The sequence below is a fragment of the Lissotriton vulgaris genome, chromosome 5 (genome assembly GCF_964263255.1).
Source record: "Lissotriton vulgaris chromosome 5, aLisVul1.2, whole genome shotgun sequence".
In the NCBI taxonomy this organism is placed as follows: Eukaryota; Metazoa; Chordata; class Amphibia; order Caudata; family Salamandridae; genus Lissotriton; species Lissotriton vulgaris.
This window is the reverse complement of record NC_141693.1, coordinates 1,172,982,199-1,173,007,945: the sequence shown is the minus strand read 5'-3', so window position 1 is coordinate 1,173,007,945 and position 25,747 is coordinate 1,172,982,199. Positions and strand designations below refer to the sequence as shown.

Sequence of the window (25,747 nt, the reverse complement as noted above, 5' to 3'; positions counted from 1 at the left end):
CACCACACAGCTCCACCAATGCACCCACCACACAGCTCCACCTACACAGCTCCACCGATGCACCCACCGCACAGTTCCACCGAGGCACCCACCGCACAGTTCCACCGAGGCACCCACCGCACAGTTCCACTGAGGCACCCACCACACAGCTCCACCGATGCACCCACCACACAGCTCCACCGATGCAGCCACCACACAGCTCCACCGACACAGCTCCACCGATGCACCCACCACCCAGCTCCACCGATGCACCCACCACACAGCTCCACCGAAGCACCCACCACACAGCTCCACGGATGCACCCACCACACAGCTCCACTTATGCACCCACCACACAGCTCCACCGATGCAGCCACCACACAGCTCCACCGACACAGCTCCACCGATGCACCCACCACCCAGCTCCACCGATGCACCCACCACACAGCTCCACCTACACAGCTCCACCGATGCACCGACCACACAGCTCCACCGATGCACCCACCACACAGCTCCACCGAGGCACCCACCACACAGCTCCACCTATGCACCCAACACAAAGCTCCACTGATGCACCCACCACACAGCTCCACCGATGCACTCACCACACAGCTCCACCGAGGCACCCACTATACAGCTCCACCAAGGCACCCACCACACAGCTCCACCGATGCACCCACCACACAGCTCCACTGATGCACCCACCACACAGCTCCACAGATACACCCATCACACAGCTCCACAGATGCATCCACCACACAGCTCCACAGATGCACCCACCACACAGCTTCACAGACGCACCCACTACACAGCTCCACCGATGCACCCACCACACAGCTCCGCCGAGGCACCCACCACACAGCTCCGCCGAGGCACCCACCACACAGCTCCGCCGAGACACCCACCACACAGCTCCGCTGAGACACCAAACACACAGCTCCACCAATGCACCCAACACACAGCTCCACTGATGCACTAACTAAGCTCCACCGATGCACCCACCACACAGCTCCACCAATGCACCCACTAAGCTCCACCGATGCACCCACCACACAGCTCCACCGATGCACCCACCACACAGCTCCACTGATGCACCCTCCACCCAGCTCCACCGATGCACCCACCACACAGCTCAACCTACACAGCTCCACCGATGCACCCACCACACAGCTCCACCGACACAGCTCCACCGATGCACCCACCACACAGCTCCGCCGAGGCACCCACCACACAGCTCCACCGATGCACCCACCACACAGCTCCACTGATGCACCAACTAAGCTCCACCAATGCACCCACTAAGCTCCACCGATGCACCCACTAAGCTCCACCGAGGCACCCACCACACAGCTCCGCTGAGACACCAAACACACAGCTCCACCAATGCACCCAACACACAGCTCCACTGATGCACTAACTAAGCTCCACCGATGCACCCACCACACAGCTCCACCAATGCACCCACTAAGCTCCACCGATGCACCCACCACACAGCTCCACCGATGCACCCACCACACAGCTCCACTGATGCACCCACCACCCAGCTCCACCGATGCACCCACCACACAGCTCAACCTACACAGCTCCACCGATGCACCCACCACACAGCTCCACCGACACAGCTCCACCGATGCACCCATCACACAGCTCCGCCGAGGCACCCACCACACAGCTCCACCGATGCACCCACCACACAGCTCCACTGATGCACCAACTAAGCTCCACCAATGCACCCACTAAGCTCCACCGATGCACCCACCACACAGCTCCACCGATGCACCCACCCCACAGCTCCACTGATGCACCCACCCCACAGCTCCACTGATGCACCCACCACCCAGCTCCACCGATGCACCCACCACACAGCTCCACCTTTACAGCTCCACCAATGCGCCCACCACCCAGCTCTACCGATGCACCAGGCACACAGCTCCAACGACACAGCTCCACCAATGCACCCACCAAACAGCTCCACTGATGCACCCACCACAGAGCTCCACCGATGCACCCACCACACAGCTCCACCGATGCTCCAACTAAGCTCCACCAATGCACCCACTAGGCTCCACTGATGCACCCACCACACAGCTTCACCGATGCACCCACCACAGAGCTCCACCGAGGCACCCACCACACAGCTCCACCGATGCACCCACCACACAGCTCCACCGATGCACCCACCACACAGCTCCACCACTGCATCCACCACACAGCTCCACCGATGCACCCACCACACAGCTCCACCTACACAGCTCCACCGAGGCACCCATCACACAGCTCCACCGAGGCACCCACCACACAGCTCCAACGAGGCACCCACCACACAGCTCCAACGAAGCAGCCACCACACAGCTCCACCGACACAGCTCCACCTATGCACCCACCACACAGCTCCACCGATGCACCCACCACACAGCTCCACCGAGGCACCCACCACAAAGCTCCACCGATGCACCCAGCACACAGCTCCACCGAGGCACCCACCACACAGCTCCACAGATGTACCCACCACACAGCTCCACAGATGCACCCACCACACAACTCCACAGATGCACCCACCACACAGCTCCACAGATGCACCCACCACACAGCTCCACCGAAGCACCCACCACACAGCTCCACCGATGCACCCACCACACAGCTCGGCCGATGCACGCACCACAGAGCTCTGCCGATGCACCCACCACACAGCTCTGCCGATGTGCCCACCACACAGCTCCGCCGATGCACCCACCACACAGCTCCGCCGAGGCACTCACCACACACCTCCACCGATGCACCCACCACACAGCTCCACAGATGCACCCACCACACAGCTCCACCGAAGCACCCACCACACAGCTCCACCGATGCACCCACCACACAGCTCTGCCGATGCACCCACCACACAGCTCTGCCGATGTGCCCACCACACAGCTCCGCCGATGCACCCACCACACAGCTCCGCCGATGCACCCACCACACAGCTCCGCCGAGGCACTCACCACACACCTCCACCGATGCACCCACCACACAGCTCCACCGATGCTCCAACTAAGCTCCACCAATGCACCCACCAAACAGCTCCACCAATGCACCCACTAAGCTCCACCGATGCACACACCACTCAGCGCAACCACAGCATCACTCAGCACCACCACAGCATCACTCAGCGCTACCACAGCATCACTCAGCGGAACCACAGCATCACTCAGCGCAACCAAAGCATCACTCAGCGCAACCACAGCATCACTGGTTCAAATATGTTCTTTCAATGTTTCAAGCTGTTTTCAAGCTTTCACGCTTTATTACAAATCACAAAAAGATGTTAATATTTCACTTCTGTTCTTGGATTTTCGTCACAATAAAAAACACTGAACATAATCTTCACAAAAGTTATTTACAAAAGTTTAAGCTATTGCCATTACAAATTAAATAAATTATTTAAGTATTAATTATTTAAAAAAGGTAAAGCCATTGTTATTTGTAATATCAATACATCTAAGTCACGTAAATACAAAATGTGTTGCATTACAAATGCTTTAGGTGTCACATTTGCGAAAGTTATAACTATTGGCATTGTAAATGACAAAGCTATTAATTTAGCTATTTAAAAAAAACACATAAATAAAAAAAATTCATTTATCAGACCAATAGCTCAAACTTTCCTAATGCGAGCCCTATTGCATTTCCAATACTTGTCAAAGATGGTGGTTATACTGTCGAGCAAAAATGTAACTACATTAATGCTAATTTGACAACCAAATACTACTGAACCTATGCAACAGGGCCTTCCGCTGCACGTGAACACGTTGCCATGTTTTTAGTAACTTGTGATCAGTTTGAGCTAGAAACACTTGTTTTGCTAACATCTGCAGATAATGCAACAGATGAATTAAGTGGGAATTCGGCAAATACATGTTTATCGGAGGAAAAAAAGGCGAATCCACGTAATCCCATTATTCAAGTGGCCCTCACAATAAGCAGTGAAAATTGAAGAATACTGGATGTCTCTAATAAGTTGAGTGTGGCATTGGTCAGATTCATCCAGCATTTTCATGTTGCTGTAAATAATAATTTCAAAATACAAGATCCATCAGAACATTGACCACGCTCCCAACAACTGTCAGATCCTATGAAGTTGAGCATCGACAATCTTGCATGACCATAACAAGCATTGGCATAGCTAATAGGTCTCGCCTTTGGGACCTTAGAAGTATTTAGTTATGCAGCACAATATCCTTGGTGCAACAACATCAACTGTTGCATAGCTAAACACTTATAAGGTCCCAAAGGCGAGACCTATTGGCTATGCCAATGCTTGTTCACTATTGCAAGGACTAGCTCTTCAATATGCTATCATTGGAGCTGCCTTGAAACATTTTTTAAGTGCAACTTTCAATTGGGAACAGTTAAGGATTTGGAGTTTAGGTTCCCTGAACTCGGAATTTAAAAATACATCTTTTAGTGAAGATGGTTTTTAAAATGTGTGTTTGAAAATGCCACTTTTAGAAAGTGGATTTTTTTTTTTTAATGCAAATTATTCAATACTGTACAATCAATTGTGAGAGTCCTTACTGTTGGCTTCTAGTAAATGAATTACACATTGAAATTATAATAATTTGAAATGAACTTATCGTAAAGAAAAAAAGAAAAAAGAGGGGCGTTAGAGGGTGTGATCTTTTTTAATACAAATGTTATATAAATTAAGCAAATGAGGGTACAAAGCATGTTTCACATGAACAAAAAGTGGCTGAGAAGAACACTTATTTTCACATAGATATTTTTCTCTCAAGAGCACTTTTGTAAGAACCCATTTCTTGCATTAGTTGGAAAGGAAAACATCATTGAGAAACAATGACAAGTTCCTATATAATCGTATGGATGAAATTGGGTTGGGAGTGTCGACGTTTCGGTCTTTTGTTGTGGGTACATCTACAAGACCAGCTTCAGGACAAAATACTCACATGTGAACTGAAGACCCCTATTGAATTGAATAAAATGTATATGTATCAACAAAAGATATCCAAAGAAAAACACCCACATGTGAAAAGAGAAAAATCAAAGTGCCCACACCTAAAATAAGTAAAAGAACTTAGGAAGTGTCTCTGGTGAAATTAATCAGTCTCAAAATATCAACGCATCACCTGTCTGCGGCTGCAGAAATCGACGGAGCACCTAGATCGCTGCTGCATCAATCCATAGCACCTGGATTTTCTCATGTATTGCCTCCTCTCTTTCCTGGCTTCTCATTGATTCCTATGCATGCCACATACCTTTCCTCCATTTCTATTGGCTGTAGCATATTTTCCTGAATTTACCAATGCTTGTTCTTCCTCTGCTTATGTAATCAGTTTTGGCTGCTGAAATACTGTTAACATCCGCTTTGGTGGAACTGTATTTTTATAAAGTTTTGCCTTTTACTCTTGCAGCATAATTCTATTTGCATAGAATCACAGGATGTTGCGCAGCACCACTAAGGCTCAAACCGGGATCCCTAGCTCTTGAGTCGACAGCTCTGGCCGCTGCACCATATCGTCTCCACTCCTGTGTTATCCGTCAGGGCCCTCTTTCATTCTTCCAGAGCACAGTTGATGAAAACAGCTCTTTATTCGTTACATAGGCGAAATCAATACATTACCAATGCTTGTTTTATCTTTAAAATTTACTTTCAGCACTCTTTGGCAGTCCATGTGCTTTCTTGCTCTCTACTCCATGTGGCGCTTCCCCGTCACCTCCCCACTTGTGTACGTAACTTTAACTACTCTTCTCTTTTATATAAAGATCATACTCCCATCCAGCCCCTCCACTGTTCTACCCCCTTGCTATTGTCACTCTTAACATTTACTTTCCCCTTCCCACTGTCCATCTCTACCATATCTCCCTTGAACCTTCCCCTCATCGCATTGCTTCCTTGGGCTTCTCTCAATCCCAATTACATCTCTCACCAGGCTTTAGTTTTATCTATCGGTCTCTCCTGCATCTCTCTCCAGAAAACATTTCAGTAGATCGATTCTACATTTGAAGCACCCTCCTTAAGAGACATTAATAATTTCCCATTTCTTACCTGCCACTCCCTTATTCATTTTCTTGTTCTTTCCTTCCCTCTCAAGTGAACTAATTTACTATCTCCTACTCAATCTTGACACTCCTTTTAACCAAGTTCTAGCCTCTCCTTCTCTATTGTACTAATTGGTAACAATATTCCATATAATGTACACACTATTCCAGGTGTACAGCTACTGTGAGGGGAGAGGAGAAACTTTGCGGCGTTTCCATAGTACTCTAAATCCATCTCTTCGCATATAGAAACGGCCAAAATAGGCGCCTCTTTTCATAGATGTGCAATAACCTCGCCAGCAGAATTGACAAGGAACCAGCAAAACAATGCAGCCAGTTTAGCAATAGGAAGCATAATGTACAGACAAACGTAAATAGAAAAATACTGAACAGGTACTAACTAAATGCTATTAAAAGATTGAAAAAAAAAAAGAGATAAAATCAACATTTTTGTTTTTTAAACTCATCTGTCAAGGCAGTTCTGTTAGTTCGACACAACACAGCTTTGAAAAGACGAGCGCACAGTACAACACGGTCTTTAACCATGTGGGTTCAAATCTTGGAGTTCAACACATCACACAACAGCTCACCCCGAGGGCATCTTTCAAGCCGTTCCCTGGTCAGTGTCTTCACAGACGGATGATACTTTAAATCCCATAAATCTTTCGAAGACCCCCAGCATCCCGTGCAGGAAACGCTATGCTAATGTTCACTCAAAGTGTAGTAATGAGATTACATTATTTATGCAAAAATCCATTTAACCGATTCCAATTTGTATATCTAAACCCTTTACTTTGTAAAGCGTTGTTAGTCCATTTAACAGTGGCCCGGTTCAGAAATCGACATACATAATTCACCCTAATGCGTTCTGCACGATAAATGCCAGAACGATCTGCGCGGAGAACTGAATAATAAGTACTCCCTTAACTGAGAGTGGGCAAAGGAGTTCTAGGAAAACCAGGGTCCCTTTCTTCATCCAATTCGTTGTGCAGTTGTAATAAAAAGTGTAAGTATTATTTGTCTCAATAATGTACATTAATTACATTGTGTGAGCCACTAACCTCGTTAAACTTGACTCTATCAACTAACACCCAGTTGGCGAATCAGACCCCCAGGATGAAAGGGAGTGCGCATTATCACTTTAACAGCCACCGGCCTAACGAGGGCCACGTGGGTCGACTCGGTCAGAGAACAAGAAAAGGCGCGTCTCTAGGACATGCGGGCATACAGATGCCATGATGATCCGAATAGGCAACTTAATGCTTTCAGGGCTTTGATTAAATAGTAACACTTTTTGTTCAGTCACCGCATCTCAGCGCCGTCTCCTCCCTGGCCGGGGCCGGGGCCGGCCCCTCCTGCCTTACCCTTGTGGCGCTCTCGCAAGGTGTCTATGGTGTTGGTGTATTTTTCTTTTTTTAGCGAATATTGTATACCGTAGTTTTTAGGTGGAGTAGGACGGGGTAGCTGATGTAACACGCCGGGCCTTCTTTATTTGAACCACAATTCACAACTCTCGTTAAACATTTAAAAGGGCCAACTCAGTTTGCGCAGGTGTACGGGCTGAAACTTAATATCACGGCCCCATAACAATCATTGCTTTAGATTGTCTGCCGCAGGCTGCTTGTTTAACGCTGCCTTTCTTAAAGTCACGCGGTACACCGGCTATGATTTATTGATGCAAATATGCCTGCATACGCTTTATTATAATCATAGGAGGGAAGCACTGGCTTGCCATCTAGCTTTTTATTGCTCCTCACACAATCTGCTTCTGGAGCACAGATCCATAAAACATGAAAACAGCCCTCTCTGTTGGCACCCCGGTCCCGAGGACTCCCTGGCCGCTCCTCTAGCGCGCCACCTTGGCGGGGCGCCCGGGAGACGCGCCTGCGAGGCTCCGAGCAGCCCTCGCCATCTGCGCCCGTATTAAGGTCCGTGTCATTCAGCCTCCGACTCAAAGTCACGCACACGCAGGCGTGCCAGTCGTAAACTTTAGTCTTCAATGTCCGTCGTGTTCCGGCAAGAGGCCGCTCGCCTCGTTCCAAGCAGATTGATATCTGTGCGGCCCCTTCTGCTCTACCCTCCCCATATCCCCGCGTTCCTTGCGGATCGTCATTAAGGAAAGGCTTTGGCGTCCTAAGGGGCAGCGCGAGTCCAGTCAGATAAAAGATGTCCCTTCTATCACCGCAGCAGCAAAGGAGGAAGCGGCTACAGTGGAATGACAAACCTCGCATCTGCCCGGATGGCCATTCAGTGCTCGTTTAGGGATTTGTGACTCGCGTAAAGGACATCAAATGACATTGCTCAACCAGAGAGCATTTAATACCGGTACACGGGCAGACAGCATGCACAGTGACAAGAGTGACGCCAGGTAATGTGGCTCAAGAAAGCGGAGGCTGGGAAGCAAAAGACGCCGGAGAACATGATGGCGAAAGTACGGAACTACTAAAGGCATAGGCTTTGAACTTCGCCAATTACCCGCATTTCGATTTCTATCCCAGTGTCAGATTGAATACAAAAATATTTTTCAAGATACACAATCAAGTGGTGCCAAAGCAAAGTTGGGCAAACAGTTGGAGTGGTATCATGCCCGTAAATTACGTTTGTCTAATATGATATGTAAAGGGATAAAGTACCCCCGCCGTATATTATATGGTTGTATGTGTGTGAGTGGTTGTATGGGTGTCAATGGATGTATGAACAACTGTGTGGGTGTGTGAGTAGTTCTGTGGATGAAGTAATCAGTGAGGTCATTTGAGATATCGTCAGGAATGTCACTGACCATGTTATCAGTAATGTAAAATGTGTGGAGTAGATTAATTGCCTCGCTCCTGAACGAGGCAGTGTTGGGAGGTTGCCTTCCTGATTCCTGGAGGGGTGCTGAGGTCGTCCCGATTTTTAAGAAAGGCTGTCGGGACGACCCAGCTAACTACCGCCCAATTAGTCTGCTCGACTCAACTCAAAAGGTAGCGGGAAAGCTAGTCTTAGGTAGGATCCTGCACTGGGCCGAAGAAAATCAGGTTTTGTCAGATTTCCAAGCCGGATTTAGAACAGGAACAGGCACCATCGAACAGACATTTCGCCTATTAATGCTGTATTGGAAAGTGGTCGTATTGGGCAATGGCAGTTTGTATCTAGTCTTCATAGACTTGCGGACTGCCTTTGACCTGGTCCCACGAGCCCAATTGTGGAATGTCTTAGAGGGGTTGGGTATCCCCTCCTATTTGTTGGGATTGCTTATTAAGTTCCATGAAAGCAACTTTGCGCAGATTAGGTGGGGTGATCAGGGGCAAAAAACATCCTGCATCCCTGTAGATAGGGGTGTCCGCCAGGGTTGCGTGCTAGCCCCCACTCTGTTCTCACTTTATGTTAACGGAGTGGTGGAGCATCTTCTTCAACAACCAACAGATGCACCTTCCCTGGCTGGTAGAAAAATACCTACGCTCCTATTTGCAGATGACACCCTCCTAATCTCAAAATCCCCAGCAAGTATTCAAAAGTTGCTTTCCAGCTTTAAGGTCTTTTGTGACACCAAGGGCCTAGCTATTAATGTGAGCAAAACCAAATTCCTTGTCCTAAACCCCCCTAGGAAATCTGTTATCCCTCCCGTTCTAGACTCAGTCCCACTTGAAAGAGTCAAGGAGTTCGATTATTTGGCATTCGACTTTGTGACACCATGACTTGGAAGGCCCATCACCAAAAGGTCTTTTTGACTCACAAGAGGGTTACAGGGGCCCTGCTAAAAGAACAACGTGCCTCACCTCTTAAACCCATTGGGGCATTATTAGACATCTACAGAGCAAGGGTGGTGAGTGCGGCACTGTATGGTGCGGAACTGTGGGGCGTACAGAGAGTTGACACCTTAACCTACCTCGAAAATAACTTCCATAAGGATCTTATGAAATTACCACACAGCACCCCTACACTCCCTCTCTTACTCGATGCAGGTACACGCCCAATAAGTGAACAAGTTAGGCTACGCCCCCTTCTATTATGGGCCCGGATCTGGAACGTCCCTGAATTGTGTAGTTATGCTGATGCCCTAAGAGAACTTCTTTCTTTACCCGCTGGCACAAGGTCGGTTGGCTCAGGGAAGTAAAGCGGCTTCTCTACGAATTGGGTCTAGGAGACGCCTGGGCTAATAGAACAGCTCCATCTAAACAGATGCTCAAGAAAATGTATTGGTTATGGGTGGCTAATGAGAGAATGAGTAACTCCAATCTATGTAAATCTGTTGTTGAGTTTCTTTCAATCAAGGAGCTCCCTTATAGAGAACCATACCTGGACTTGATTTGTAACCCGGGTGACAGATCGTTGTATTTCAAATTCAGGGTGGGAGTGCTTCCCTTAGGGCAGTTAACTTCTACTTAGAAGCCACTGTTGCAAACCATTCCATACTGCCCCTTCTGTGATTCAAGGGTTGAGTCTGTCGCCCATCTGTTGTTTGAGTGTCCCGCATATGCATTACCCAATTTGAGATGGCTGAAACCATTATGCAGGAGCCTGGGTACTAGATCGCACCTGGAGGCATTACGTATATTACGATCTGATGCTCGTCCCTTCTTTGCCTGTTGTCTGGCAAAATTTCTGGGCTGGGCATGGCGGATAAGATCTGCACAGAAATTGATGCTTCAGTAATATATTTTTTGCTTGAACCTGCCCTTAACTTGTTCCTATGCCTGGGCAAATAATCTAGTATTATGATATTTTATTATTGAACTTGCAGATTTTACTTAATGTACACTGTCACATTGATATGTATTTTTTACACCTTTGTAATGTAATGCTTTTATGACATGCTAATATATCGAAATAAAGCTATTCAATAATAATGTAATATGTGAGGTCATAAGCAGTGCATCTTGGGGGCGTAAAATATAGTAAGCTCAACTGAATTTCACTGGTTTTGTAAGGGTAAAATCTGAACCTAACTATAACGTCCCTGTAACCTTTGGGTTTTTCAATGAATTTCCAAGTTTTTTTAAATTCTATTTCCTAACTATAACGTCCCTCTAACCTTTGGGTTTTTCAGTGAATTTCGAAGTTTAAAAAAAAAATTCTATTTCATAACTGTAACATCCTTGTAACCTTTGAGGTTTTCAATGAATTTCTTTGGCTTTTTAAATTCTATTTCATAACCATAACGTCCATGTAACCTTTATTTTTTTCAGTGAATTTCTCAGTTTTTAAAAATTCTATTTCCTTACTATACTGCCCCTGTGACCTTTAGTTTTTAGAGAATTTGTAAGGTTGTTTAGCCCCTACTGAGGTAGGTAGGACCAGGAGGCTCATCTGAGAGACTCCGACCTTGGACTCCCGCTCTGAGGGCTGCCCCACTATATCCATTGCCTTGAAATTACTGTCTCCGCACAAATACTAGTGAGTCTGAAAAGATGCTTGTCACGTCTTGGAGTACAAGCCAAATCAGGCTCAAAATCTCTGCCAATAGTAACAGGTGCCAAAATTAGGCACTGTAAACAAAAATCAATAATACTCCGGTGCCATCTTATGCTTGCATCTGAGAGAAGATCAAGGACCTGCCACAGAAAAGTCTTCAGGAATGTGGCACTCCTGACACAGTTCTGCTACTTAAACAATACTGCAGATGGTAACACAGGGTTTCACTTTCTGCAATTTCTGGACCAAAGTTGGGGACTTGGTGCTCTCCTTCGGCCCCACCTGCCCCTTTCCACTGCAGGTAGACATTGTTGGGAATATGCAAAGTAAGGCTGAGAATTACTTAAGGCCCAGAGCGCAAGGTTGAGCCCATGCTCACAGTGGCTGGAGGTGCACTTTGGCAGTTGTAGTGCAAACTAATGCCACGCACATTGAGCCTCCATATTGAGGGCATGTAGCTTGTAACTGACAATGCACAGTGTGGCTGAGGGACGACAGCGGGGTATTGAACACGAAAGCCATCACTGACAGTCTGCAAATGTTACCACAATTCAAAGGAGAGGGGGACAAGGAGCTAATTGGAGGAGGTCCTGGACCAGTGCTAATTACTAATGGTGGTACCAGTTCCTAAGAGGGAGTAGAAAGGTTGCAGCCTATTTTGGTTGCAAGATAGGGCGGGGAGTCTCCAAGAACAAGGTATGAGTGTGAGTGGGAGTGAATGAGAAGAGGTACTCCTGTGTCTGTTGCGCCCTCACACACCCTTGCGAGTGTAAAGCATCATCATTGGCCACTGCTCCTCGTGGGGGTGGCACTGCAGTCCCTCACGGGCCCTCAAAGAGGGCTCTTTGGTGGAGATCTTTTAGGAGTTGCCGCAGTTGTGCATGTGGGGCTGCAACCTTTCTACTCCCTCTTAGGAACTGGTACCACCATTAGTAATTATCATTAGTCTGCAAATGTGCCAAGGATGAACTGAGGCTGGGCGTGTGTGGCTGAAGGCATGCTTGGAGTTACAAAAGCTGTACTGAGAAGCTGACCTCATGAATTGTGCAGTGTGGCCAAAGGAGAGTACTGTTTGGCTGGGGGTGGAGCATTGCAATCTGAGGCTCTGGACAGGGTATCTAGTATGGAGGGCAGGCAGTGTGTGGTTGAGGTTGATCAATGTGAATTTACATGACGGCATATAGATAAAGGTTAATCTGAAAGGTGGGCTTCCGTAATGCAGTGGTGACTGACCATGATTGAGGTTTTGAGGGCGACACAGTGCAGAGAGGCTGTCTTAGTGAGCTGGTGAGGCCCTGCAGGGCCTGATTTAGCCTGGCTGGGAGTGTCAAGTGTGAAATGGAGGAAGAAGGTTACCAGCATTAGACTTACCTTGAGGCCTGAAAGTTGCGTCTGAGGAAGTAGAACAGTGTGACTGAATGGTGGCCACACCGTGGTTTAAAGCATCCACAGCATGACTGAGATCTGGCAAGGTGTGGCTGAAGGAGCACAAGGGGGACTGAGTGCGCCGGGGAGCATTCAGGGTGCCAGTGCAGGCGTGCTCAGTCTGTCTAAGGTGGATGAGTACATGCAAAGTGTGGTTGAGCTTTGCTGGAAGTGGGATTGTCAGTGAAGGTGAGCAGAGCGCATGTGTATCTCATTGCGCTGGGCATGTGTTAACGTATAAGCCAGGCCAGTCAATAGCTCAAGAGGGTTGATTCTGAAGTGGGAGGAAGGAGGATGAGACTTAGAGATGAACAGACAATGTGTGAAGAACGATGACCGACAGCCCCTACATGTAAGTATATTATGTTGTGGGAAATACGAGGCAATGGAATATGTAAATCAGGCTCAGGGGCACACCTAAAATGGGTTTCCAAGCATACCAGTACCAGTAGCATTGTGAGATGTCATTTACCAGCAAACATATCTTACCTTCCATCGCATCCTCTGCCTGGAGGACCCTTGATTATCCGCTCTGGCACTGCTGTGCCATGAGGAGCCAAACTTTCTCCCATCACATCCCACACAGCCTGAGAGTCCCTAAATTGCGCTGGCAGATACAACAGCTGGATCAGGGAGGTCCAAGAGCGTTGGGAAGGGAAGAGCTGTGGTCACTTTTGTTTAAGACAAAAGAATAAAAAAATTACATAGTCCTTTGTACCTGCTGGATATTATTTCATAGTCATCCATTGGTAAGCAGCCTGAGTAGGAGGGCAGAGCCGCCTGCACTGCCCCCTCGGCTTTCCCTGCAGTCCAGGCAACCAAGGCTACCCCTGCAGTCAGAAATCCAGGGAGATATCTACAGAAGACCCCCAGAGAAAGCACATGAAGACACCTGAATCAAGGGATGCTACTGCAGTAGAAATAGGGAGACACCAAAATTGGGGGGGGGTGGGGGTGGGGACACCGATGGACTCCATCAGGTATCACAGGGAGACACCAGCATGAGACACTGGGAGACATCTGCAGGGGCTAAATGGAGGTACCCAAGGAAACTACAGGGAACACATAAAGGTGCTACAAAGAAGCACTGACATATCGCAGGGGCTCCTGGTGGAACCACAGGAAGGGCAGCAGCAGGATCCACGGGGGCACCTGCAGGAACATAGGGACTCCGGAAGAAACCACAGGATTGGGGTGGCAGAAACCACGGAACTAGGGTACCTAGAGGAACTCGAGAGGAAACTTGAAGGAATCATAAGTATTCACCCAGAGAAGACACGTGCAAGAACCGCAGGGAGAAACAAAAAGGAACCATGGTGAGTCACCTTGTGGAATCACTGGGACACATAGTGGAAGCCGGGAACCATTGGGAATGCCAAAAGGGACCACTGGACAGCACCTTCATGAACCATCAGGGGTGGAGGGGCACCAACAGGATCCGGGAGAAATCACAGGGAAACACCTGCAAGAACCATATGGAGACACCTGAAGGAAGCACTTAGGAGACAGCTGCACCATTAGTATGTTCGGGGCTGTAATCCTGGAAATCTACCAAACGATTCGTCTGCTGACACCATCTGAACCCCTTTGGACTTATTTGCAATTACAGCCCCGCACAGCAGGCACAATATCGCACCAGGCTATCTCACAGTGAGTCCTCCTTCCTCTCACCTCCATGTTGCACACAGATCTCAGCAGCAAGTGTTATATAATGTTTTGAATGCAAATAGAACAATTGATGGACAGAATGCAGAACAATGTCATACATTCACCCCAGTACAGAGTTCCAATCCATCGTTTTTTTAGCTCCCCATGCCATTCCAGTTTGGACCCAGCCATATGCAAATCAGTCTTGACCTTTCATCCAATAGGAACAGTCCAGCCTGAACTGCCAGGCTAGTTCTTCCCTGGACTGGAAACAAGCAAACTAGAACCGGTTTGGGGGTTTCACCCCTCATCAGCCAGGATAGCTTGACTTCAGTGGCATGAAGAACACGAGACTCACGTCTGGGCATACCCGTCCCACTCGGGGTGACAAATGCAAAAAAAAAAAAAAATTGATGGACAGAATGCAGAACAATGTCGTGCATTCATCCCAGTACATAGATCTGGGCCTAAATCCATTTTTTTTGCTCCCCATGCCATTCCAGTTTGGACCCAGCCATATGCAAATCAATCTTGGCCCATTATTCCGTCCATCAATCGTTTTATTTGCATATGTAATGTTGCGAGGCAGATGTGGAGCTCAACATCTTCCAATGTCCCGGACCACTGACAATTCAGGGTGGCCCGGTTATGTAAGTGTACTAAATAAATTAACACTAAGCGTTTTCTCGAAGGGGCCTGAAACCGTATCTTGCCGACAATAAACAGATCGCTCCTGCAGGTGCATTACGTTTCTCGTAGGAGGGTTGGAAGCTGTGACTTACCGCATTCAAACACCAAGTGCATGAACTCAATAACTAATATCACCAGGGATGGAACCTGTCTCATACAGGTTACCACACAGCCTTCCTACAGCTACATGAATCGGGTTTCTCACTACAACCAGTCACCTCCGAACAGAAGAACGAGAAAAAACACACTCATCCTTCTCTCTCGCACACTCACCCTAAAGTGGATGCACGGATCCCTTGAGCTGCCCTAGGATCTCTGAATCTACAATATAAAGACCCTCACCAGCTCCTACCATGTGCTCCCTGATGCCACCAAGCTGCGGGACCCAGAGGCCAGCTGTCAGTGGGTTCGCTTTTAGAGAACTTGTTCCCACGGTCTGTGCTCGTGTTGTTCTGACCCTTCTTTCAGTTCCTCTTGGTATTGTGGTTGGTTCTCTCTAGACTCTGCACAGTTCTGGATAAGGCTAAGGGTCCCTGCCGCATAGGCTGCGCTGGTGTTCCTCGGTTCCGGCCAAGATCGTTACAGCATCACCGGGGTTTGGATCCACCACGCAGGATCACCCAGTTGTCAGGTAATGTCAATGCTGCTCGGTTTCGGGTGCCAGGGGTCGTGAATGGGCCTCTGCCAGCGCCGAACCGCTGGTCTTGGATCATGCAGCACCGTAGGTGCCACCCGTAATGTGTAAATGAAGGCAGTGTCTCGTACTGCTCCAGCCTGCTATCTTCAGAGGAATGCTCAGAGCTCCCTGTCATAAATGGCTCATAAGTCAGCCTGGCCCCTAGGAGGTAGTGGTTCCTGGGGCCGTAAGGGGCCAAGAAGGAGGGTCTGTGTGCCACCCTCCTATTTTACATATTGGACTTGCCCCAGGGAGGTGGCAGTCCCCGGATTCAAAACAGGAAGGGGTGGGGGCACATGTAACCCCCCCCCCCGAACATAGTAATACAATTGCTCCCAGGAACTTGCCCACCCTGTGCCGATGTTAAACAAGAACGCTTGGTTTTGTTTTCTAATTTTTGCAGCAAATTCGCAAATCCGTCACGATTTTTGCCATGAATATTGTAAACAATGTTTTACGAGTCAGGCTGGGACCCTGGGGACCCTAACATCAGCCCTAGGCGGTGAGGGTATTCCTACCCTACCCTCTCTTCTTTTATAAATGATTTTGTTTGGAACTCAGCTGTATCTGAGTCCCAAGATTGTTGCCAACACTTCATGTTAGAAGTGTTGGCAGTCAATCAGATCTCTGCACAAGATTTGGAGGATTCACACCTCTGGAAATAAAAATGTGTATTTTCTTTGGTATATCCAAAACTACTGAACTAATTTATACCAAATAGCAAAATGGTCGCCTTCTGAACCAAAACCTACTTTTCTGACAAATTTGTGGTAATTCCGTTCGCGGTTCGAGCTGTAGTCATGTTTAAAATCCCTATGGGAAACTGCAGGGGGAAAATGGGTTTTGGGACCCCCATTTTTCTCGGACCCCGCTAAACAATCATTTGAAAACTTCCAAAACAGGAAGCTGAACTGAGTGTCATACTAATTTTGAAGATTTCATGAAGATTCGTCAAATGGCACCAAAGTTTTTAGCAAAACAAAAAACACTTGTCCAATGGAAAGGTTCTAACTAGAACTATGTAATATATAATTTTTTTTTCACTGAAAAAAACAAAGGTTACAGGGACGTTCTAGTTGGGGTGATATTTTACTCGTACAAAACCAGAGAAATTCAGCAGGTCTAGTTAGCTAAGCTAACTATAACTCGCGTCCCCGTATTGCACTGCACATGACCTCACAGATTACATCACTCATGACATGGTCAGTGACATCACTGATTACATCTTTCTCAGAATCTTTGACGTAGCCAGTCACATCCCCATGTAACCATTAATACACCCACTCCAACTTTCACACTACCATTCTTGAAACCATTGACACACCCATATCAGTACTTACATCCCCACTCACTCATTCATAGGGCTACACCCACATCCACTCACTCACTCACCAATACAGCCACTCATACACCCACTCAATCACTAATACTGCCACTGACGTATCCACTCGTACACCCATACAGCTACTCGTACACTGTCAAAAACTCAGAGGTACTCACACACCTACTCACTCACCCAGAGTCAAACACAAAGTCACTTACTCACCTATACAGTTATACACACACCAACTCACTTATCCAAACACATTAACTCACCTATACAGCCACTTAAAAAAGTACACTCACCCATACACTCACACAAAGTCGCATATATACTTCAACAATCACCTATACACCCTTTCACATATGCATATGCCATTGACACATCAATTCACTCCCTGACACAGCCATACGGACACTCACTGACATATACACCCCCTCTCAGATGCACTCATGAACCCATACAGCCACTGATTCACCCACTCATCCATGCAGTCCCAAACCCACTCACCCACCCACAGACACTCATAAACCCATACAGGTACTCAGAAAACCAATCAATAACACATACAGCCACTCATGTACCTACTCATCAACCCATGCAGCCACTTACACACCAACTGACAGACTGATAGACAATCACACAAATTAGTCACTCACCCATACATTCACTGAGACACGTCTAATCACTTACTTATACAGCCAGTCACCTACCCACTAAATCATCCATACAGGCACTCATTCACCCACTGATTCATCAATACAACTTGGTGTATATCTATTCAACACTCATAAACTTTTTAGAAACGGTCACCGGATGATGTTATCAGTGATGTCGTTTGAGATGTTATTGACCAGGTCATGAGTGATGTAATATGTGAGGTCATGAGCAGTTCATTGCGGGGGTGCGAGTTATACTTAGCTCAGCTAACTAACTATAACTGCTGATTTCTCTGGTTTTCTACAAGAGAAACATCACCCTAACTATAACGTCCCTGTAACCTTTGATTTTTTCAGTAAATTTCTAAGGATTTTTTAAATTCTATTTCCGAACTAGAACTTCTCTGTAACCCTTGTTTTTTTCAGTGAATTTCTAAGGTTTTTTAAAATGCTAAATCCTAACCATAACTTACCTGAAACCTTTGTTTTTTGCAGTGAATATCTATAGTTTTTTAACTAGCAATCGTGTTTGCAGAGTGGTAAAGAAAGAGGGCTGGGCCTTGACCCAGCTCTTACGAATGTCGCTGTGTACGACTTACAGGAGGTACTAGAAGGTCTTCTTTGCCCCCAAGGTCCCTCAGGAGGAAAGGACTAAAACCCCCAACCAGTAATGCACCAAATGCAGCGTTTGCAGAGTAGTAGAGAAAGGGAGCGTGTCCTCCAAATACTTCTTACCAATCCCACTGTGTGAGACATACTGGAGGTAACGCACAAGTTACTACTTGTGTAACGATATATCTGTAAGAGAAATTAGTTAGTGATATATTCCTTACCTTAGAATATCCCCAGGCGTCAGACTGGATCCGGAAATTTTTTGCGTAGCAGTACCCATTTGCGTCGGTAGGCTTCGTCTGCGGCTCTGCGTCTGTCATGGGCGTCGTGGGCGCAGTGATGACGTCGTCGGAGTACTTAGACGCCGCCTCAGCGCGTTGACGTCAGTTCTTATACACAGCTTTTCCGTGCCAGAAACGCAGAGCCATGATAAAAACCAACACTGGTGCCATGAAACTAGGGCCCTGAAGGGGATGACCTTAACCCTAGATATTGGTTCGCAGAACGGGGAGGATGGGTGGGTCGGTAAGGAATCTATCACTAACTAATGTCTCTTACAGATATATCGTTACACAAGTAGTAACTTGTGCATCTGAAAGAGACACGTTAGTGATAGATTCCTTACCTTAGAATAGATACCCCAGCAATACCAATCCCGGTGGTGGGTCTGCGAACCAATAATCACACCAGAAAGTCCTGGAGGACGGAACGGCCAAAAAAGCCATCCCTCCGGACTTGGCTGTCCAGGCAGTAGTGTCTTGCGACGTGTGCAGCGAGGCCCACGTAGCTGCCTGACAAATGTCCTGCAAGGGGACTCCCCGGCCCAGGGCAGTAGTAGTCACCGTGGCCCGAGTGGAATGGGCCCTTAGCCCAACAGGGGGTTCCATTTTAGCCAAGGAGTAGCATGCCTGGATACACAACACGATCCACTGAGAGATGGTCCGTTTGTGCACCGCCCGTCCCTTCTTAGCGCCCGCGTAACCAACAAAGAGTTGGTCATCTACCCGGAACTGGCGTGTGCGATCCAAGTAGAATGAGAGCGCGCGTTTTGTGTCCAGAGAGTGGAGCCTCTCTTCCTCTTTCGAGGGATGCGGAGGCGGAAAGAAGGTGGGCAAGGTGATGGACTGCCCAATGTGGAAGGCTGTAACTACCTTGGGCAGGAAAGAGGGTCTTGTCCGCAACACAACCTTGTCCGGATGGACAGAAAGGAATGGAGGTTTGGAAGAAAGAGCCCGGAGATCACTCACTCTCCTGTCAGAGGTGATGGCAGCCAGGAAAGCAGTCTTCAGAGTAAGAAGGCGGAGAGGACAGTTATGAAGTGGCTCAAAGGGAGCGCACATCAGGTAAGTTAGTACAAGGTTCAAGTCCCACTGGGGCATCACGAATGGAACAGGAGGGAACATGTGTGTGATGTCCTTCAAAAACCTATTTAAAATGGGGGACTTGAACAAAGAGGGTTGATCAGGTATCCTTAAGAAGGCGGAAAGGGCAGAAAGGTAGCCCTTGAGAGTGCCCAGAGCAGAGCCCTGCTGGGCAAGAGAAAGAAGGAAGAGGAGAACTTCAGAAAGGGGGTCCGAGAGTGGATCCACAGCCTTTACTGTGCACCAAGCCACAAATTTGTTCCACTTGCAGGCATATACCGATTTCGTGGAGGGACGCCTGGCTGCCAGAATGACATTACAGACTTCAGGAGGCAAGTCAAATGGCCTCAACTGCCGCCGCTCAATCTCCAAGCTTGTAGGTGGAGACTGGACAGGTTCGGGTGGAGGACCGTCCTGTGTTGCTGAGACAGAAGGTCCTCCTGAAGAGGAAGACGAATCGGGGGATCGTCAGACATGCTGAGTAGCTCTGGATACCAATATCTTCGTACCCAGTCCGGATCCACAAGGATAACCTAGGCCCAGTCGCGCCTGATCTTCAGCACTCTGGGCAGAAGTGGTATAGGTGGAACGGAGTACAAAAGACCGCAACTCCACTCACGACGAAAAGCGTCTCCCAGCGAGTGCCGCCTTGGAAATTCCAACACGCAGAACTGATGACATTGCGCGTTCTCTTCTGTGGCGAATAGATCTAACCAAGGCTCTCCTCACTGCTGAAAGAGGCCTAGAATCACGTCCGGGTTCAGACGCCATTCGTGATCCATCATGCACTGACGGCTGAGTTCGTCCGCCCTGGCTTTCAGAGAACCTGCCAGGTTTTGAACCACCAGGGTCACGCCCTGATGTTCCAGCCATTGCCAGAGGCGCAGAGCCTCCTGGCATAGGGTCCACGACTCCACCCCGCCATGTTTGTTGCAGTACCACATGGCGGTGGTGTTGTCCGTGAACACCTACACTACACTCCCCCGGACAGAGGGGAGGAATGCCTTCAGTGCAAGCCGGATCGCCCGCAGCTTCAGAAGGTTGATGTGGAGCTGGGACTCCGCCGGAGACCAGAGGCCTCTGATCTCCGCCTCTCCCATGTGGCCCCCCCAGCCCTGGAGGGACGCGTCCGTCACAACTACGTGCTCCGGTTGGGATAGGGAGAGGGATCTGCCGCTGACCCAATCGCGGTCCGTGAGCCACCACTGCAACTGTCTTGCAGTGGCCTCCGAGATCAAGACATGGTCGGACAAGTTGCCCTGATGCTGGGCCCACTGAAACTTCAGGTCCAGATGCAGAGCCCGCATCCGCCACCTGGCGTGATGCACCAGAAGGATGCAAGAGGCCATCAGCCCCAGAAGCCACAGCGTCAACCTGACCAAGACTCGGGATAAAGGCTGAAAGATCGGAATCAGAGCCTGAATATCCCGAACCCGCTGTTCGGGAGGATAAACCCGAAACTGCGCCGAGTCTAGAACCGCTCAGATGAAGAAGAGCTTCTGAGAGGGACATAGGTGTGACTTCGGCACATTGATGGAGAACGCCAGCAGGTGCAGGAGGTCAGCCGTAGTCTGGAGGTGGCTGACGACTGTCTGGGGCGAGTCCGCCTTCAACAACCAGTCGTCGAGGTAGGGGAAGACTGAAACCGCTAACCTGCGCAGATGAGCTGCGACCACCGCCATCACTTTCGTGAACACCCATGGGGCGCTGGTAAGGCCGAAGGGGAGCCCTGTAAACTGAAAGTGCTCGTGGCCTACCGTGAACTGCAGGTAACGCCGGTGAGCCGGCAGGACGGGGATGTGAAAATAAGCGTCCTGCAAGTCTAACGCTATCATCCAGTCTCCAGGGACTAGGGCAGCTAAGACCTGAACCAATGTCAGCATCTTGAACTTCTCCTTCCAAATATAGTGTGTCAAGGTGGGAGTTAGAAAGCTCCCTACGTCTCTAGTTGGTCCCACATTTCGGGAAGTGCCACACCTGAGGTTTCGTCGCCAGATAAGAGGGGACATTCTAGTCTCCTTAATTAGGTCAAGAAGTTGAAGAAACATCACAATCAAACTTGTTGTCAGCGCTACTAGTGTCAAAGTCACTATATGAGGCACCCATATCAATGCAGGAGGAAAGGCCTTCGGGGTCACAGGGTCTTCACAGTCAGCATTTGTTTTGAGTTTGACTAGTGGCTGAAGTCGCTAGGGTAGACAGTCTGGACTAGGACAGATACATGAGCTGCCTAGGCTGAAGCGCCCCTGTTGAGATTTGTCAGAGGTTATGCTAATGCTTGGAACGCCAGAGCCTTCAACCCAAGTAGCACAGCTGGCCTAGGAGTCTTTTCCTTAGCAGGCTCAATAGAGGAAAAGCACAAGTTACTACTTGTGTAACGATATATCTGTAAGAGACATTAGTTAGTGATAGATTCCTTACCTTAGAATATCCCCAGGCGTCAGACTGGATCCGGAAAGTTTTGCGTAGCAGTACCCTTGCGCGTCGGTAGGCGTCGTCTGCGGCTCCGCGTCCGTCGTCGGCGCCGTGATGACGTCGTCGGAGTACTTAGACGCCGCCTCCGCTTGCTGACGTCAGTTCTTAGCCACAGCATTTCCGCGCCAGAAGCGCAGAGCCATGACAAAAACCGACACATGTGCCATAAAACTAGGGCCCTGAAAGGGGATAACCTTAACCCTAGATATCGGTTCGCAGAACGGGGAGGATGGGTGGGTCGGTAAGGAATCTATCACTAACTAATGTCTCTTACAGATATATCGTTACACAAGTAGTAACTTGTGCATCTGAAAGAGACACGTTAGTGATAGATTCCTTACCTTAGAATAGATACCCCAGCAATACCATCCCCGTGGTGGTGGGTCTGCGAACCAATATTTACACCAGAAAGTCCTGGAGAACGGAACGGCCGAAGTAGCCGTCCCTCCGGACTTGACTGTCCAGGCAGTAGTGCCGTGCAAACGTGTGCAACGAGGCCCACGTAGCTGCCTGGCAGATGTCCTGCAAGGGCACACCTCGGCCCAAGGCAGTTGTAGTGGCCGTGGCTCGAGTGGAATGAGCCCTCAGCCCAACAGGGGGTTCCTTCTTAGCCAAGGAGTAACACGCCTGGATGCACATGATAATCCATCAAGAGATGGTCCGCTTGTGCACCGCTTTCCCTTTCTTAGCGCCCGCGTACCCAACAAAGAGTTGATCATCCACCCGGAACTGGCGTGTGCGATCCAGATAGAACGAGAGCGCACGTTTTGGGTCCAGACGGTGGAGCCTCTCCTCCTCTCTCGAGGGGTGCGGAGGCAGAAAGAAGGTGGGCAATGTGATGGACTGCCCAATGTGGAAGGCCGTGACCACCTTAGGCAAGAAGGAGGGCCTAGTCCTCAAAACAACCTTGTCCGGATGGACTGAAAGGAAAGGAGGCTTACAAGAGAGAGCCTAGAGCTCACTCACTCTCCTGGCAGAGGTGATGGCTACCAGGAAGGAGTCTTCAAAGAAAGAAGGCGAAGAGGACAGTTGTGAAGTGGCTCAAAGGGAGCGCACATCAGAAATGTTAGAACCAGGTTCAAGTCCCACTGAGGCATCACGAAGGGAACAGGAGGAAAGGTATGAGTGATGCCCTTCAGGAATCGATTTACGATAGGGGACTTGAACAAAGAAGGTTGGTCAGGCAGCCTCAGAAAGGCTGAAAGAGCCGAAAGATAGCCCTTGATAGTGCCCAGAGCATAGCCCTGCTGGGCAAAAGAAAGAAGAAAGAGAAGAACTTCAGAGTGAGGGGCATTGAGGGGATCCACAGCCTTTGCTGTGCACCATGCCACAAATCTGTTCCACCTGCAGGCGTATACCGTCTTTGTGGAGGGACGCCTGGCTGCCAGAATGATGTTGCAAACTTCAGGAGGCAAGTCAAATGGCCTCAACTGTCGCCGCTCAATCTCCAAGCATGGAGGTGGAGACTGGACAGGTTCGGGTGGAGGACCGTCCCCTGCTGCTGCGACAGAAGGTCCTCCTGAAGAGGCAGACTAACCGGGGTATCGACTGACATACTGAGTAGCTCGGGATACCAGTACCTTCGTGCCCAGTCTGGAGCCACAAGGATGACTTGTGCCCGGTCGCGCTTGATCTTCTTCAGCACTCTGGGCAGAAGAGGTATAGGCGGAAAGGCGTACAACAGACCGCAGCTCCACTCGCGACGAAAAGCGTCTCCGAGCGAGTGCCGCCTTGGAAATTCCAACGCGCAGAACTGATGACATTGCGCGTTCTCTTCGGTGGCGAATAGATCTAACCAAGGCTCTCCCCATCGCAGAAAGAGGCCTTGCGCCACGTCCGAATTCAGACGCCATTCGTGATCCATCAAGCACCGATGGCTGAGTTCGTCCGCCCTGGCGTTCAGAGAACCTGCCAGGTGTTGAACCACCAGAGTCACGCCCTGATGTTCCAGCCATTGCCAGAGACGCAGAGCCTCCTAGCAAAGGGTCCACGACCCCACTCCGCCCTGTTTGTTGCAGTACCACATGGCGGTTGTGTTGTCCGTGAACACCTGCACTGCACTCCCTCGGACAGACGGGAGGAATGCTTTCAGTGCCAGACGAATCGCCCGCAGCTCCAACAGATTGATATGGAGCCAGGATTCCGCCGGAGACCAGAGTCCTCTGATCTCCGCCTCTCCCAAGTGGCCTCCCCAGCCCTGGAGGGACGCGTCCGTCACAACTACGTGCTCCGTTTGGGGAAGGGAGAGGGATCTGGCGTTGATCCAATCGCGGTCCGTGAGCCACCACTGCAGCTGTCTCGCAGTGCCCTCCGAGATCAGGACATGGTCGGACAGGTTGCCCCGGTGCTGGGCCCACTGAAACTTCAGGTCCCACTGCAGAGCCCGCATCCGCCACCGTGCGTGATGCACCAGAAGGATGCAGGAGGCCATCAGCCCCAGAAGCCGCAGCGTCAACCTGACCGAAACCCGGGATAACGGCCCGAAGATCGGAATCAGAGCCTGTATATCCCGAACCCGCTGTTCGGGCGGGTAAACCCGAAACTGCACCGAATCGAGAACCGCTACGATGAAAAGGAGCTTCTGAGAGGGGCACAGGTGTGACTTCGGCACACTGATGGAAAATCCCAGCAGGTGCAGGAGATCCGCCGTAGTCTGGAGGTGGCGGACGACTGCCTGGGGCGAGCCCGCCTTCAAAAACCAGTCGTCTAGGTAGGGGAAGACTGAGACCCCTAACCTGCGCAGATGAGCTGCGACCACCGCCATCACCTTCGTGAACACCCGTGGGTCGCTGGTAAGGCCGAAGGGGAGCACGGTAAACTGAAAGTGCTCGAGGCCTACCGTGAACCGCAGGTAACGCCGGTGGGCTGGCAGGACGGGGATGTGGAAATATGCGTCCTGCAAGTCCAACGCTACCATCCAGTCTCCTGGGTCTAGGGCAGCCAAGACCTGAGCCAGTGTCAGCATTTTGAACTTCTCCTTCCGGAGGAAGCCGTTGACGTTCCTCAGATCCAAGATAGGGCGTAGGCCCCCTTTGCCCTTCTTGGGTACCAGGAAGTAGTGGGAGTAGAAACCACGTCCTACTTCTGGCCCAGGAACGCGCTCGATGGCCCCCTTGGCCAAGAGGGCCGAAACTTCCTCCTGCAGGAGCCGCAAGTGATCCCCCGATACGTGGTGGTGTTGCGGTGGCATGGCTTGAGGGGTCGCCTCGAAGGGGAGGGAGTAGCCCCTTCGGACGACCCGCAGCACCCACCTGTCCGAAGTGACTGTGCACCAGTGAGAGTGGTGATGGCGAACCCTGCCTCCCACTGGCGTCACATGGGCCGAAAAGCACGGACTAGGAGGGTTTAGAGGCGGATGCTGCGGGGGCAGGTGTGGACTGGCTCCGCTTGATTCCCCGACCGCCTCCACGGTGGCTTCCACGGCCGCCGCCGCGCTAGACGACAGTTTGCGGCTAATGGCTGGCGGCAT

General features: G+C 49.6%; 1 protein-coding gene across 1 annotated transcript in view; it reads right to left on the bottom strand.

Moving 5' to 3' along the window:
• Positions 1-3,288: 3,288 nt before the first annotated feature.
• Positions 3,289-25,747, bottom strand: part of LOC147712168 (uncharacterized) — a 58,866-nt gene continuing 36,407 nt past the window's right edge. Inside the window, exon 2 of the mRNA XM_086922939.1 lies at positions 3,289-3,655. Coding sequence (XP_086779065.1) covers positions 3,604-3,655 — 52 coding nt within the window. The 3' untranslated portion in view covers positions 3,289-3,603. The remainder of the gene's footprint in view (positions 3,656-25,747) is intronic.